The sequence below is a fragment of the Alexandromys fortis genome, unplaced genomic scaffold (assembly GCF_014885135.2).
Source record: "Alexandromys fortis isolate MF-2015 unplaced genomic scaffold, M_Fortis_MF-2015_v1.1 scaffold_9, whole genome shotgun sequence".
Taxonomy (NCBI): Eukaryota; Metazoa; Chordata; class Mammalia; order Rodentia; family Cricetidae; genus Alexandromys; species Alexandromys fortis.
Window position 1 is genome coordinate 11910837 of NW_026067892.1, and position 13056 is coordinate 11923892.

Here is a 13056-nt window from a genome sequence, read left to right on the forward strand (position 1 = left end):
GTTAATAATGAGCCTGAGCTCATAGGTCAAACCGATTGCAATTAATATTAAGGCTCAGAGTGGTTAATTGGGAGCTGGCTGACAGGCGAGAATCCTCCAGTTACAATGACTGGCTTAGCATTTATGAGTAGCTACTGGCTGTATGTGTATATGGCTGTGTTAATGGAAGATGGGGCAAACAATCAGGTGATTCTGTTGCCAGCACACATACCAACACGCCATTTACCAAAGCTAACTGTGATAGGTCAGTCAGTCCATGTAGCCTCTGGAAAACTCAGCAAACTTATACATTTTGCTTCTAGCATCTGTTATTGTTGCCAGGGACAACTCTCTCACTTTTTATTTCTTAAATTTCCCGAAAAGGAGCATCAGAAATACAAAATATTATATACAATGAAAGCTATTTTTCTATTTTTTAAAAATGTTTTATTTGCATTGGTGTTTGTCTCCATGTGCATCTCTATAAGGGAGTTGGATCCCCGGAACTGGAAGTCCAGACAGTTGTTAAGCTGCCATGTGGGGGCTTTAATTGAATCTAGGTCCTCTGGAAGAGCAGTCAGTGCTCTTAAATGCTAAACCATTTCCCCGACCCATGAACGCTGTGGTCATGGTTTCCCCTGGTATCATTTAAAGAAGTTAATTATGTAGTAATATGCTTGATGAGTGATGAATGACTCAGGGAACCTTCTAAGAAAACCAAGCAAATCCTCGGTGAAATCTGAGACCCAACCTACTCCTTCCTCATGGACCTAGCTTCCTCTTCTCGGGGGACCTCAGAGTTGCAGAAAGGAAGCTCTGGCGGGTGTCCCTTGACAGTCATGTCGGATCTGGAGGCTTTGCTCTGCTCATGTTCCTCCTTAGAATTCTCAGGACCTTGGGCAGCAGGAGCCTCCACTGGAGGAAGACAGCCTGGCCTAGTGCAGATAGATGATTAGCCAAATGCAGTAAATGAACGCCTTTCATGGTAATATGTACCAGGAAACTAATGTGCTGCCCTTAATCAACCTGACACACACACACACACACACACACACACACACACACACACACACACACACACACACATCCCAGAGAGATCATCTTTGGGATAATAAGTACATAGAGGAACTAAAGAAGAATGTCAATGGAAGGCTGTTGCCTTCTGTCCTGTTTGGCTCAATCTGGGGCCCCGTTATGATGCCTGTGCCCATTGTAGGGGATATTCTATGGCTGATGCAGCTGTGGGCCTCGGAGACGGAGAGTTTCTGTCAGTTCTTAGACATGAATGACAGTCCTCCAACCTACACAGTGGGGACTTGGCAACTTAATCTTAACAAGTCAAAGCATCTCACAGAAGACACTACAAGATGAGTATAGTGTGCTTTCCTCTTTTCTGCCTTTTTCCTCTTGTGTGATGGAGTCTTACCGTGCAGCCTATGCTGACCTCAAACTCTCCAGCCTCCTGCCTCAGCCTCCCAAGGGCTGGGATTACAGTGTCTATCACCATGCACAGCCTAGAACTAAGGGAATTCTTTGTGTGGTCTCAGAGGATGGTGGTTAGGGTTGCAATGTAGCTGTGCCAACCTTGAATTCATGATCTTTCTGCCTTGATGAATTAATTATTCTTCTAGCTGCTGCTGCTTTACCAATAACATCTTTCAAAAGCAACTTAAGAACGGAAGGGGCTTTCTGAGTGAGCTCTTAATCTAAAGGTGGGTATAGCCCATCATGGAGGGTATGTCATCACCACGGGCATCGTGTGGCGGCTGGTCATACTGTGTCCACAGTCAGGAAGCAGAGACGGATGTCCGCTAGCACCCCACTTCCTCCTTTTTCAGAACCTCAGGCCACAGCACCCTGCCACCTACACTCAAGATATGTCCTTCTGAAGTTAAACGTCTCTGGGAGCACCCTCATAGACACACCCGGAAGTGCATTCCCATGGCAATTCTAAATCCAACTGAGTCCGGTGACAGTTCCTAAGCTTTGGCATGACCAGTGGGCACCGTTGCACCCAGGAAGAAAGACAGAAACACTCTATTTTTTTTTTTCGAGACAGGGTTTCTCTGTGGCTTTGGAGCCTGTCCTGGAACTAGCTCTTGTAGACCAGGCTGGTCTCGAACTCACAGAGATCCGCCTGCCTCTGCCTCCCTAGTGCTGGGATTAAAGGCGTGCGCCACCACCGCCCGGCGACAGAAACACTCTAAAAGGGGATTATCACTTTCATTTGCAATATTCCTATGTCGGTGCCAGGAAAATCAGGTCACTGCAGAAGAAGGCACAATTTTATGTTTATGTGCAAGTTCATAAAATAAAAACAGATTCGAGAAGCTCCACTGGCTGCTAGCTTGGGTCTGGAAAGTCACCTAACACAGGTGCATATAATTGCTCTCAGCTTCAGTTGTAGACAAGCGTCACTCAGGGTAACACCCTCATACAACCTGATGGCAAAGACAAGGCTACAGATCCGGAGTGGCCACATCACTCATCCAAAGACACAGGTATACAAGGTTGCACGCTCTGGTAGCAGACATTCTGGTTCCAAGACCATGCTCTGAACAGGGATGGCCGTGGCAAAAGCATGCCATTCTTGGTGGTAAAACGGGAGGGAGGGGGAAATAGGCAGGGGAGGATGGAGACAAGAGGAGTCATGCCTAGAGCCAAATGCATGGGGTGTTCTGGTGTTTCTGGAACCAGAAACCCTGTTGAAATGGAAGTCTCACCAAAGTTGGTGTTCAGCTCAGATGAGCATAAGCCATGCTTCATGGGTAGATCTCCCCTTCAGACACATAGCCAGGCCAATCTAAGCCTGGCAAGAAATCTATTGGTCCTCCACAAATAAACAAAATGTTAACTCAGGACGTAGGCTCTTAAACATTCAAGGTCAAACCTGGGTCCCTTCCCTTCTTCCAGTCTCAAAGTGTGTGTGTGTGTGTGTGTGTGTGTAGGGGGTGGGGTGGGGCTGTATAAAGTGGCCAGTAGCATGAGTAGGCTATTCCTCTCTCTGAGTGGCAGTGAAATTTATACATCAACCAAGGTCCTTATTGCCTATTTAAAAGCAACCGTTCTCCCCAAAGCACACAGAGACTATCATAAAAATAACATTTACTGTGTAACTGTTTTACAAGTATATCCGCGCCTTCCTGCCTTGGCTGTTCAACTTGCCCTCAGTAAAACAGGGCTGATCGAGGTCTTAAAGATGAGGGAAGCCAAGTTTTCTTCAGATTATATGGCAGAATGCGATTTAAGAACTTGGCTGGAAACCTGGGTACTGGTCGAGTCCAAAGAAACCTTTGCTCTGGTTTAGACTTCAGCCAGCCCCACAGCCTAACATGTTATGCCCTGTGGACAGTGAGAACAGGGGACTGCGCATTTCTGTGCCTCAGGGTTCTTCCCTTTTAGTTTGATAAGCCATTGCATTTAAGAACCAAGATAATCCGGGCGGTGGTGGCACATGCCTTTAGTCTGAGCACTTGGTGGTGGTGGTGGGGGGGGGGGGTACAGGCAAGGGGATCTCTGTACAGTTCGAGGCCAGCCTGATCTATAAAATGAGTTCCAGGAGAGCAAGGGCTACGCAGTGAAATCTTGCCTTAAAAATCCAAAAAGCAAGCAAGCAAACAAAACAAACAAAAACCAAACCAAGATGAAGGAACCAGGGCTCAGAATGTCAAAGATGTGCCGCCATGGGCTGGGGAGGTGGCCCATTGAGAGAAATGCTTGAGGCGCGAGCGTAAGAACCTGGGCTTGAATTCCCAAAATGAATGGTCAGACATAGTAATCCATCTGTCTGTGACTCCAAGACTCCCCTGAAAAGATGGGAGGCAGGAAAGGGAGGGATCTGCAGGTTCTCACACGATAGCTAACCTGGGTACACAGCGGGAAAGAAAAAACCAGTAAGAGACCTTAACGTCTTAAGGTGGAAGGTTCGGAACAATAATAGCAAGGTTGTTTCCTGACCTCCACACACACAGGGAGAGGGTTGATTTAAAGGAGCGTGCTGTTTACACAATGTGGCCAGTTAGCAAACATTTTCATAGTGTTATTCTGAATAATATGACCTGGGGATAGTGACAAGGTGGCAGAAGATGTTACAAGTGTCCGATGTGGCCAGCAGGGCACTAAGTGTACCCTGGTCCATTTGGGTCTGGAAAAATCGCTGAGCACGGGTGTATATCACCATTCTTAGCTCCAGCCGCAGACAAGCGTCACCCAGGGTGACTGGGCATCCCACCTCGACAGTTTTTGCCCATTAAGTGGCTAAGATCGTGTTTCTGGAACCAGATTCTTTGGCCTTGCCAACTGATCCCAGGCAAGTCATATGAAGTCTGTGAAACCCAAGACAGAGGGAGGGGTGAGGAGCAGCCACCTCCATCTAGAACATCCAACACGGGACTGCGAAGAGGAAAAGATCGCCCACCCGAGTTCCTCCCACTGTTAACTAATGTTCCTGCTTTGTACGGCTTCCGGGCTCCTGTCCAGGCTGAATCACAGGGTGGTGGCAAGGGAAGACAAAGGCAGGGAGGTGGAAAACAGTGTGAAAACTACACTCGAACAAAGACACAGTCAGAGAGTGACAGGTTAGCTCTTGGTGCACAAGACGGAAACGCTTTCCACACGACAGCTGTCTCAGGGTCCTGAGATTCCCAAGAGAGTCTCACTCAGCCGCATGCCTTCTTCCACATCCATTTCATGCTTGCTCCAAGCCTTTAGCCGTGCTTGGGCTGCGAGTTTCCCACATAAATCACTGCTGCTCCCCCACCCCTTCTCTGGCCCTGCCCTGTGAGGGAATCGCCAAGCACAAAGGTCATGGCATGCCCAGACTTCATAAGACCATGGTGTTCACATTGTTGCTGACAAAGTTCATGCTTGACAACAGGACAGGGAAGTCGCAAACTGACCAAGCACGCTCCCCAATGCAAAAATCACGGTGAAAGAAGTTTCAGATTTTCTGTTGGACTTCAGTCACAGACACTGTGGTCCCATGTGGCCTGTGGGCTAAAGGATGGACAGGCATGCTGGAGAGCAAAGCCGCTATTGACCTCAAGCCTGATGTGCTGGGGCAAAGCTCATGAGGGCCAACTATTACATCTAGGAACAATCCCCTGGTTGTAGACCATAGACACTTAAAAATTAAATTACACAGAATTTGGGTAAAAAAAAAAGATATGAGAAAAAGATAATCCTTAACACACTTTTTTTTAAAAAAAATTCATTCTACTTTTGTTATTTTCATCGAGACATTGTCTCATCTATTCTAGGCAGGCTCACTTAGGCTACATAGCTGAAGATAACCTGAACTCCCGACCCTCTGCCTCCTACTTCCAAGTGCTAGCATTGCAGGGGTGCACCACCACTTCCGGTTTATGTGGCCTGGGGAAGAGAACCCAGGACTGTGTGCTGGCGGGACAAGTGTTCTACCCCCTAAGCTACATGCCAGCTTCTGTCTTGCTTTTCTCATCCTCACAAGACTATTTACAGTTAACACAGTTACATGGTAAACAAAGCTACAGCTTGAAGTCACTTGTGATCAGAACATTTACGCTACACTAAAGAAATTAGCAAGCAATATGAATCAGGGCTACTTTCAGAGAGGAAGGGCTTTTGGTTCGTTGTTTATGAGACATGGTCTCACAGTATAGCCCTGGCTGGTCTGGGGCTCTGACATCCTTCCGCCACTGACTCTCTAGTGCTGGGATTAAAAGTGTGCCCCCAGAACACTCAGGAGAGCCAGGACTTTTAAAATATGTCATTCTTTGGATCTCTTTATAATGCCAGACCTGCCTCAGCTCAGCCTGCTAACCCCACCCTGAGACACATCTTGCAGTAGGACAGTGGGAGCGCACACCTTTAATTCCAGCACTCAGGAGGCAGAGGCAGGTGGATGGATATCTGTGAGTTCAAGGCTAGCCCAGTCTACAAAATGAGTTTCAGGATAGTCAAGGCTACACAGAGAAACCCTGTCTCAAACCCCCCCCCCCAATCCATATTATAAGAAACACATTAGATCGTGATTCTCAATCTTCCTAAAGCTGAGACCCTTAACTACAGTTCATACAGCAATCCCCAGCCACCCAACCATAAAATTTTTGGTGCTACTTCATAACTGCAATTTTGCTACTATTATGAATTGTAATGCAAATATTAGTTCCCCAACAGTCTTAAGTAATCCAAAGGGGTCACAACCCACAGGCTGAGAACCACTGCATTAGCAGATACTATAGCCACGAGAACAGAGAAACACTAATCCTACTTTATAGCCTGAGGTCCACAAGGAAGTCTCATTTACCGAAGTCCCCCGGGGTACATTTGTCTTATGATTATTTGGATATGAGTCCAGGAACGTCTGGTCTATGCCATTCTCCACGGCAGGCTTTAATTTCTGTTCCTCTTTCCCATGAGCACACAAGAACTGGCTGTACTGGACTTCCCGTATTCAACCTATGCCCTTTCCAAGTAGGTCAGGACCTCAAGAGTCTGCAGCTCCATGCTTTAATTAACTACAGTGGTGGGCAGACCGGCTCTGAAGAGGGCGGGGCTCTCTGCCCTCCAGGTGCACCGACCACTCAGCCCGCAACGACTGGGCAATAGCAGCCTTCCTGCACTTGACTTTTTCAAGAGAATCAGCAATCTGTGATGATGAGATGGTTATTCCCTCCACCTCCCAGGCTCCCTGACTTCACCATGGTGACTTGTGCCATTTGCTGGAATCCCTCACAAAGCACAGGGTGGGCCATTCATTGGCTGCCTCCCAAAACTCTGAAACACAGCACAGAAAACCTGGATGTAGGGGGGTGGGGGGGAGCCTTCTTCCCAGAGTTGCCTTTATTCAATGGGTAAAGGCGGTCCAGCGGTTCCATGACTGGTTGGAACAATGCTGAAGTGTGTTGTAAAGAACAGTTTTGTCACTACCTTTTATTGCTTTTGTCTATGTGTGTACTGAAGGGATGTGGAGGTCAGAGGACAGCTTAACAGGAGTTGGTTCTCTCTGACCACATGGGGTCTCAGAGTTCAAACTCATTTATCTACTGGGCGATCTCACTGGCCCAAGAGTAAACTTTTTAATAAATAGAATACATTTTTTAAAAAATGCACTTACTGCTTACTACACACTGTAGTAACAATGAGTGCTGTTTACATAGGGTTGATGTCACAGGCTTATCCATACCAGGTCTATTACATACATGTCCAACACACAGCATTTCACAACAGCCTGGCTGTCCAGATCACTGTAGGCTTTCAGGCTGATGCATCATTCATTGACATGTCTTATGGTGCATGCCTGTGCATGTGGGTCCCACATGACATTTTGGGAGGTAGCTTTCCTTTCCACACACACACACGCATACCTCTTGGTTTACTGTTTGAACTTGAAATATAGCATATTGGGGCAGCAAGCACTCTATAAAGGTTCAAAACCATGGGCCCTGTTAAGAGCACTGGTTGTTCTTTCAGAGAACCTGTGTTCAGTTCTTAGCACCCCCATGGTAGCTCACATCCTCCTCTAACTCTAGTTGCAAGGGATCCAATGCTCTCTTCTGTCTTCTACAGGCACTCAACACATGTAGTACGTGGACATACGTGCAGGAAAAATATCCACAATTTTCTTCCACTCTAGCCCCATTTACGCCACCTTCCTCCGTTTACTTCCTCTGGATGTCTTTAGAGTTTATAATTGGTTTTACTTTGAAAGTCTGCTGGAACCAACACCAAACAATGACCGTTTCCAACTCAAAAGACCAGAAAGGACGACAGGGAAGTTTATGGTTCAAGAGGTACATTTTAAAAAATTATCTTTATTTAGGTTTTCTGAGTCAGCACATGTATTAAAGACTGATCAACATAAAGGAAATAAGACATTAACCGGACATCTTACGTCTCTCTAAACTCCGACAGAGAAGGTCAGGATTGCCACCGTTACCTGAACTCCAAGCTAGTCAAGTTGTAGACAGGCTAGCAGAACGACACACAGAGCACATGGGTGTGCAGAGGCAGAGGACATGCTAGCATTTGGCTCTCCTCTCTTCCTTGCTGACATCTTCCCATCTGACAGTCTGCTGTCTTTCCAAATGAAGTCCCAAATAAAAGTCTGTGGAAACACCTCAGGGTGCATCTGACCGGACAGTCTTCCGAAGGGATGCACTCCAACCTGTGGCGCCTGCAACTTTTTTTTTAATTTTTTTTTTTAATTTTTTTTTTTTTTTTGCAGGATGAAGTTCAGATCAAGATGCACAATACAATCTGATGATGGTGAGGACCGAGTCGAACAGCAAAGTTGAGCAGTAACCCAAGTTAAGGCATGAATGCACACACGCACACGTGCATACACACAGCACCCACGCTAGCACGCACAGAGGATCCCATTGATCACTCAAGGAGAGGCAACCTGGATGTGGCCAGTAATCACAACTGCTGAGCATTCTGGAAAATGCTCCCTAAAATGGTAGGCTAACACATTTTTTATCAAAAAATTAAAAAAAAAAAAACACCTAAACTTAACAAAAAACCCCTAAGACTCTTTTAGTCCTTCCCAATGGCTCCTGAGAAGGAACCAGGGAACAGCGTCAATGGCAGGCTCTTTAATCGTTGGAAATTGAAGCTTTACTACGCATGTCTTTGGTAGTCATCACTACAAGCTCTCAGCATTGGTTATCCTATGAGACAAGTACTAGACAGAAGGTAAAGTTACACAGGAAACTGTCTCCAACACTTTTAAAAAAACACCCTTTCTGAAGCACGCATCGCCACGCTTTTTCCTGTCTTCCTGGGTTTATCTTTAAGAGCAGAGCTTTGTACAGGGCAAGATCATGTCTACCCTACCCAAGAATGGGGGAGTACACATTGCTTTCCTACAGCCGAAAGATCAACAAAAATTCACATTATTAATTACATCTGGTCGAATCAGAAGCCAATGACAAAGGCACAGCAGCATGAGGTGTCAAAGCCACATTCTGGTCACACATTCATTCGGCGGTCACCCGCCATCTGTCTCCTTTCCAATCAACCAAGACGTATACATAAAATCCTAAATACTTCCACACTGGCCAAAGGTCTAGAAGTCTGTCTACAAGGCCAGCACACTTGACAAGAGTAAGCAGGTCAGAGCCCAGAGGCGCTGGGTGCTGGGTGTGTGGACTGGGTTCTGTATGAAGGCGAGGGCATCTGGGAAGAGACCCTCAACCTATTAGCAGCACAGTGGTACCCGAGGGTCTCTGTCAACACGACAGGAGGTGGAGCCACCAAAGGTACTGTTGCTCTCACCTGCTGAGGATGGCTACTGATTTTAATCCAGAGTCAGCCTGTGAGAGAAGGGAACTGAACCCCAAAGCGCCATGTCCAGCCCCAACCAACCTAGGACGGGTTTCCCGCAGTACGGAGGCTCCTGTCTCTGGGGGCTCAGCAGCTGCTTCTCTTTCCTATCACTGCCGGCTTCCAAAGTAACACGAAGTATCCTACATTCAGGTGTAGTGTTTGTTCTCTTGGTCTTGCTGCCTGCAGGGAGAAGCAACTAGATTATGCTAAAAAGTGCTGTGAGGGGAACGTTTCGAGGGAAGGAACGGGTCTAGAGGAATCCACGGGACATTGTCCGAGACAAGCCTGAACGCCAAGAACCTAGCTCTGAGAGGCTCTGCTTGCCGCATGGCAGAGCCTTCACTTTCGTGCTTCTAGGAGGTAACTAGGCTGATGGGCAGCGGAGGAGAGATCTTTACAGAACGGACTTGTGTGCTGGAGTATAAGCCGCGAGCCACCAGTGCGAAATCTACAATCCCAGAAAAGTCTTGTAAACACATACCAAATTTCTCTCGCAAGGAAAATAAAATAAAAAAAAAAAAAACCTCAAGACTGTACCGTGAAGGAAGAATTCTTCTGCCCTAGCCTCAGAATTTCCCTGGAATGGTCATGTACCAAGAGGATCAGGGAGTTGCTGGAGAAATGCCCGGGTTTAGCCTGACATTGAAAACCTACTGCCTTGACAGCGCCAGCCTCCACCCCGGTCTGATAACGGCACCATGGCCGGTACATCACAACACACACACACACACACACCTTAAAAATAAAACTTTCACAGACCCGACTGTTTCTTCCTGGTCGTCGGAGGGTAACATTCTCTGTATAGGGGTGGAAGAGAAGAGGTGAAAGGTCCTACGGTGGTTCTTGTCCTCAAGTTCTTAAAATGCCATCAAACACTATCATCCCATAACGCCTTTTTCATTCTGTTAACTCTTAAATATGTATTCGAAGGCAAAAATGGAGGTTCCTAGGCTGTACAATATTAAATATCTACAATGTCACCAGGGTATTTCCTTGTTCTTGGGAGTGTGTTCCGTGAGGAGTCGCTACTGGAGATGGCTGTCACAAACATGAACTCTTAAAAATGACTGATAAATTAATTTTCAGTTCTCTGATTATATCCAACAGATTCACGTTTCTCATCATAAAATATACATTCTCTAGTAAGTTATTTTCATCCACGGCATATATAAATATGCAAACACAGGCAGGAAAAAAAAAAAGCACTTGACTACGAACGCACAAAGTAACGGCTGACAAACAGAAATGAAGGTGGTAACAGAGCCACTCGGTGTTCCACCCCAAGTGATTTGTGCTGAATGAACGGCAATCGTGTTCAGAACCTCCTTGGTGCTCTCCTGGCTAACTTACGATGGGCACCATGAGTTGCCAGCAAGGCCAATGAGCTCCTTTGCTGGCTACACTTCCTCTCTGTCAAGTGCCCCTTGGCCATCACGCTAAGATGCCACCTACACTTCATACAGTACCTGGGAAATACCTGTTCACCCTGGCTCAGGACAGCACAAAAGAATGGAAGGGGGGGTCACCATTTCTGCTCTATTACAATCTCATGGCCCCTGCAGTACAGCTCCAGGACAGCACTGGAGTCAGCCATCAAGATCACCAGAGGGAAGGCATCTACCCGCTCACGGCAGAGGGGACCAGCTTAGGTGGCTTAACTTGGAGGAGAAAGGAAAAGAATTGCATCTCAACAGGCGATAGTTCCCACCCCACGCGGGAAGGGGGAGAAGCTACAGCTGTGTGATTTGTTTCTGTAGGCTGCTTTACAAGAGACAATTTACATCAAAAACAACCTGTAAAAAGTGTGTCTGTAGAAAGCTCTACACTAGACATGTTGTGGGCACCGATCCACCTCACTTCCGATCCTATACTCAGAGTTAGGTTTGCGAAGGTCTGAACTTGTAGTGCTCGATTCTTGGGATAGTTTGGTAAACTCCCCTGTGAGCTGGTGGACGAGGGTTACTAACAGCTTAGTAATTTCCTGCAAGTTCACAGAGGAACAATCTAAAACAAGATTTCCCTTCCTATTTTACAGACCTAAAAGCCAAGAAGAGAAGCCCCGGGGCCGGGCGTTAGGGTGTGGGGTTTTGCACACTGCTTCTTATGACCAAATACCAGATAGCAATGTTCCAGCCAGGGAATGACCGACACGGAGATTCAAGTAAAACACCGATGGAAAGAAAGTCATCTGGTTAGTGTTGTAGACCCACAACACCGGCTGCGTTTCCGACGAACATTCACGACACTACGAGGAGGGCAGCTAGACAACCTCAGTGCAAACACATCAGATCCAAATATGCCAGGAAGGAAGCCTTTGGCGTTGAGAAGGCGGCTCCATCAGACGAGTCCCGACTTGAAATTCTGACTAAGCTCATGCATTAAGGCTGGGAGGAGGGGTGCACCAAATGCTGCTGCGAGGACGGGGCGGGCTGCGAGGAGGCGGCTGCCGTGGGGACCGCGGGCTGCATGGGGGGCGGAGGCGGTGGCGGAGGTGGCTGGACTGGGCTCTGTGTGTTGGGAGATGGAGGAGGCGTGGGCCTTTTGAATTTATCAGGACTGCTGCTTCTCCGTGGCGACGGCCTCTGTAAGGAGAACACAGGGACAATAGGTCAGTTTGGGCTATCAGTTCAAGTCCAACAAAGTCAGAGTCGGGGCTGAGGAGGATGGAACCTAGGCCGACAAGGGTCATAAAAGCCATGGGTTCCTTCTTTATCATTAGTGGTTCCTGAACTAGCTGGGACAACATAAACAAGGTCGTGTTCCTCATACCTACGCCTGTGAAGAAGCAATACAAAAATGACAATACATCTTTCATAGTCAAACACTCAATTAGGGTCCTTTTAATGAAACAAAATAATAATAATAATAATAATAATAATAATAATAATAATAATAATAATAATAAAGATGCCATATTATCCCCTTAAACACTGTCACTTGTGTGCCCTCATTCCCCTCCACTACTTGGCTTTTTCTCACATTCTGAGGGGTCCCAGGACAACACCTTCTGTCTTTACACAACACCCTTCAAAGTTCAGAAGACTGGGATGGGCGCCCCACGTAATTTCACAGAGGAAGGCTCTTTGAATTAGTTTCTCTCCTCCATCCTAGTCTCGCGTTTCTTCCCGTTCTCTCAGCCAACTGCACAGCCACGTATGCAGGGCTACTCTCCCAAGTGGAGCGCGAGAACCGTAAGAACTTGACCCTCCTGAATCCAGGAGAGAAAAATAAATCTGGAAGTCAGGGCAACGTTTAGGAAGGCCACTGAGGGTCAGTGGACTGCAAAGGCATTGAGAATCGGTATTTTTGGCGGCTATGGAAACGACCGACAATGCTTTATGGCACTGAATCAGTGAAGGCATTGTCCAGAGTTCCAATTACATTTCATAGTGGGCAATTTCCATAAAAGATGAGTCTCCCCATCTGGGGAATATGAGTTTCCACACCAGAACTCTGTGTCCAACTCTTGGGAATACTGTGTCCAGAGGGAGAAGTGACCCAAGACACAAGGTGGCAAAGGCGGGCAGCAGCCGCACTCAAGTCAGTGAGGAGCTGCGGGTGCCCAGCAAAGACACTTACTGTGATACCGTGAGAGGCTCCCATGTGCTGAACGTGGAGGCCTGGAGAGTTGTAGTAAGACATCCCAGCGCGGGTCAATGAGGTTGGCGGTGTGAAACCAACCGTGTGACTCGCGTACGAAAGACCTGAAACACAAACAAAGGGCAACGAGGTTCAGCATTATTTGTAGCCAGATTGACTAGTATCCTC

At 47.1% G+C, this 13056-nt stretch overlaps 1 protein-coding gene across 2 annotated transcripts in view; it reads right to left on the bottom strand.

Moving 5' to 3' along the window:
* Positions 1–7752: 7752 nt before the first annotated feature.
* Positions 7753–13056, bottom strand: part of Ccdc6 (coiled-coil domain containing 6) — a 94941-nt gene continuing 89637 nt past the window's right edge. For both annotated transcript variants that reach the window (XM_050140293.1, XM_050140284.1), the window contains exons 8-9: positions 12868–12992; positions 7753–11870 (exon numbers count right to left, since the gene is read on the bottom strand). In XM_050140293.1, the coding sequence (XP_049996250.1) occupies positions 11667–11870; positions 12868–12992 (329 nt within the window). In that variant the 3' untranslated portion in view covers positions 7753–11666. The remainder of the gene's footprint in view (positions 11871–12867; positions 12993–13056) is intronic.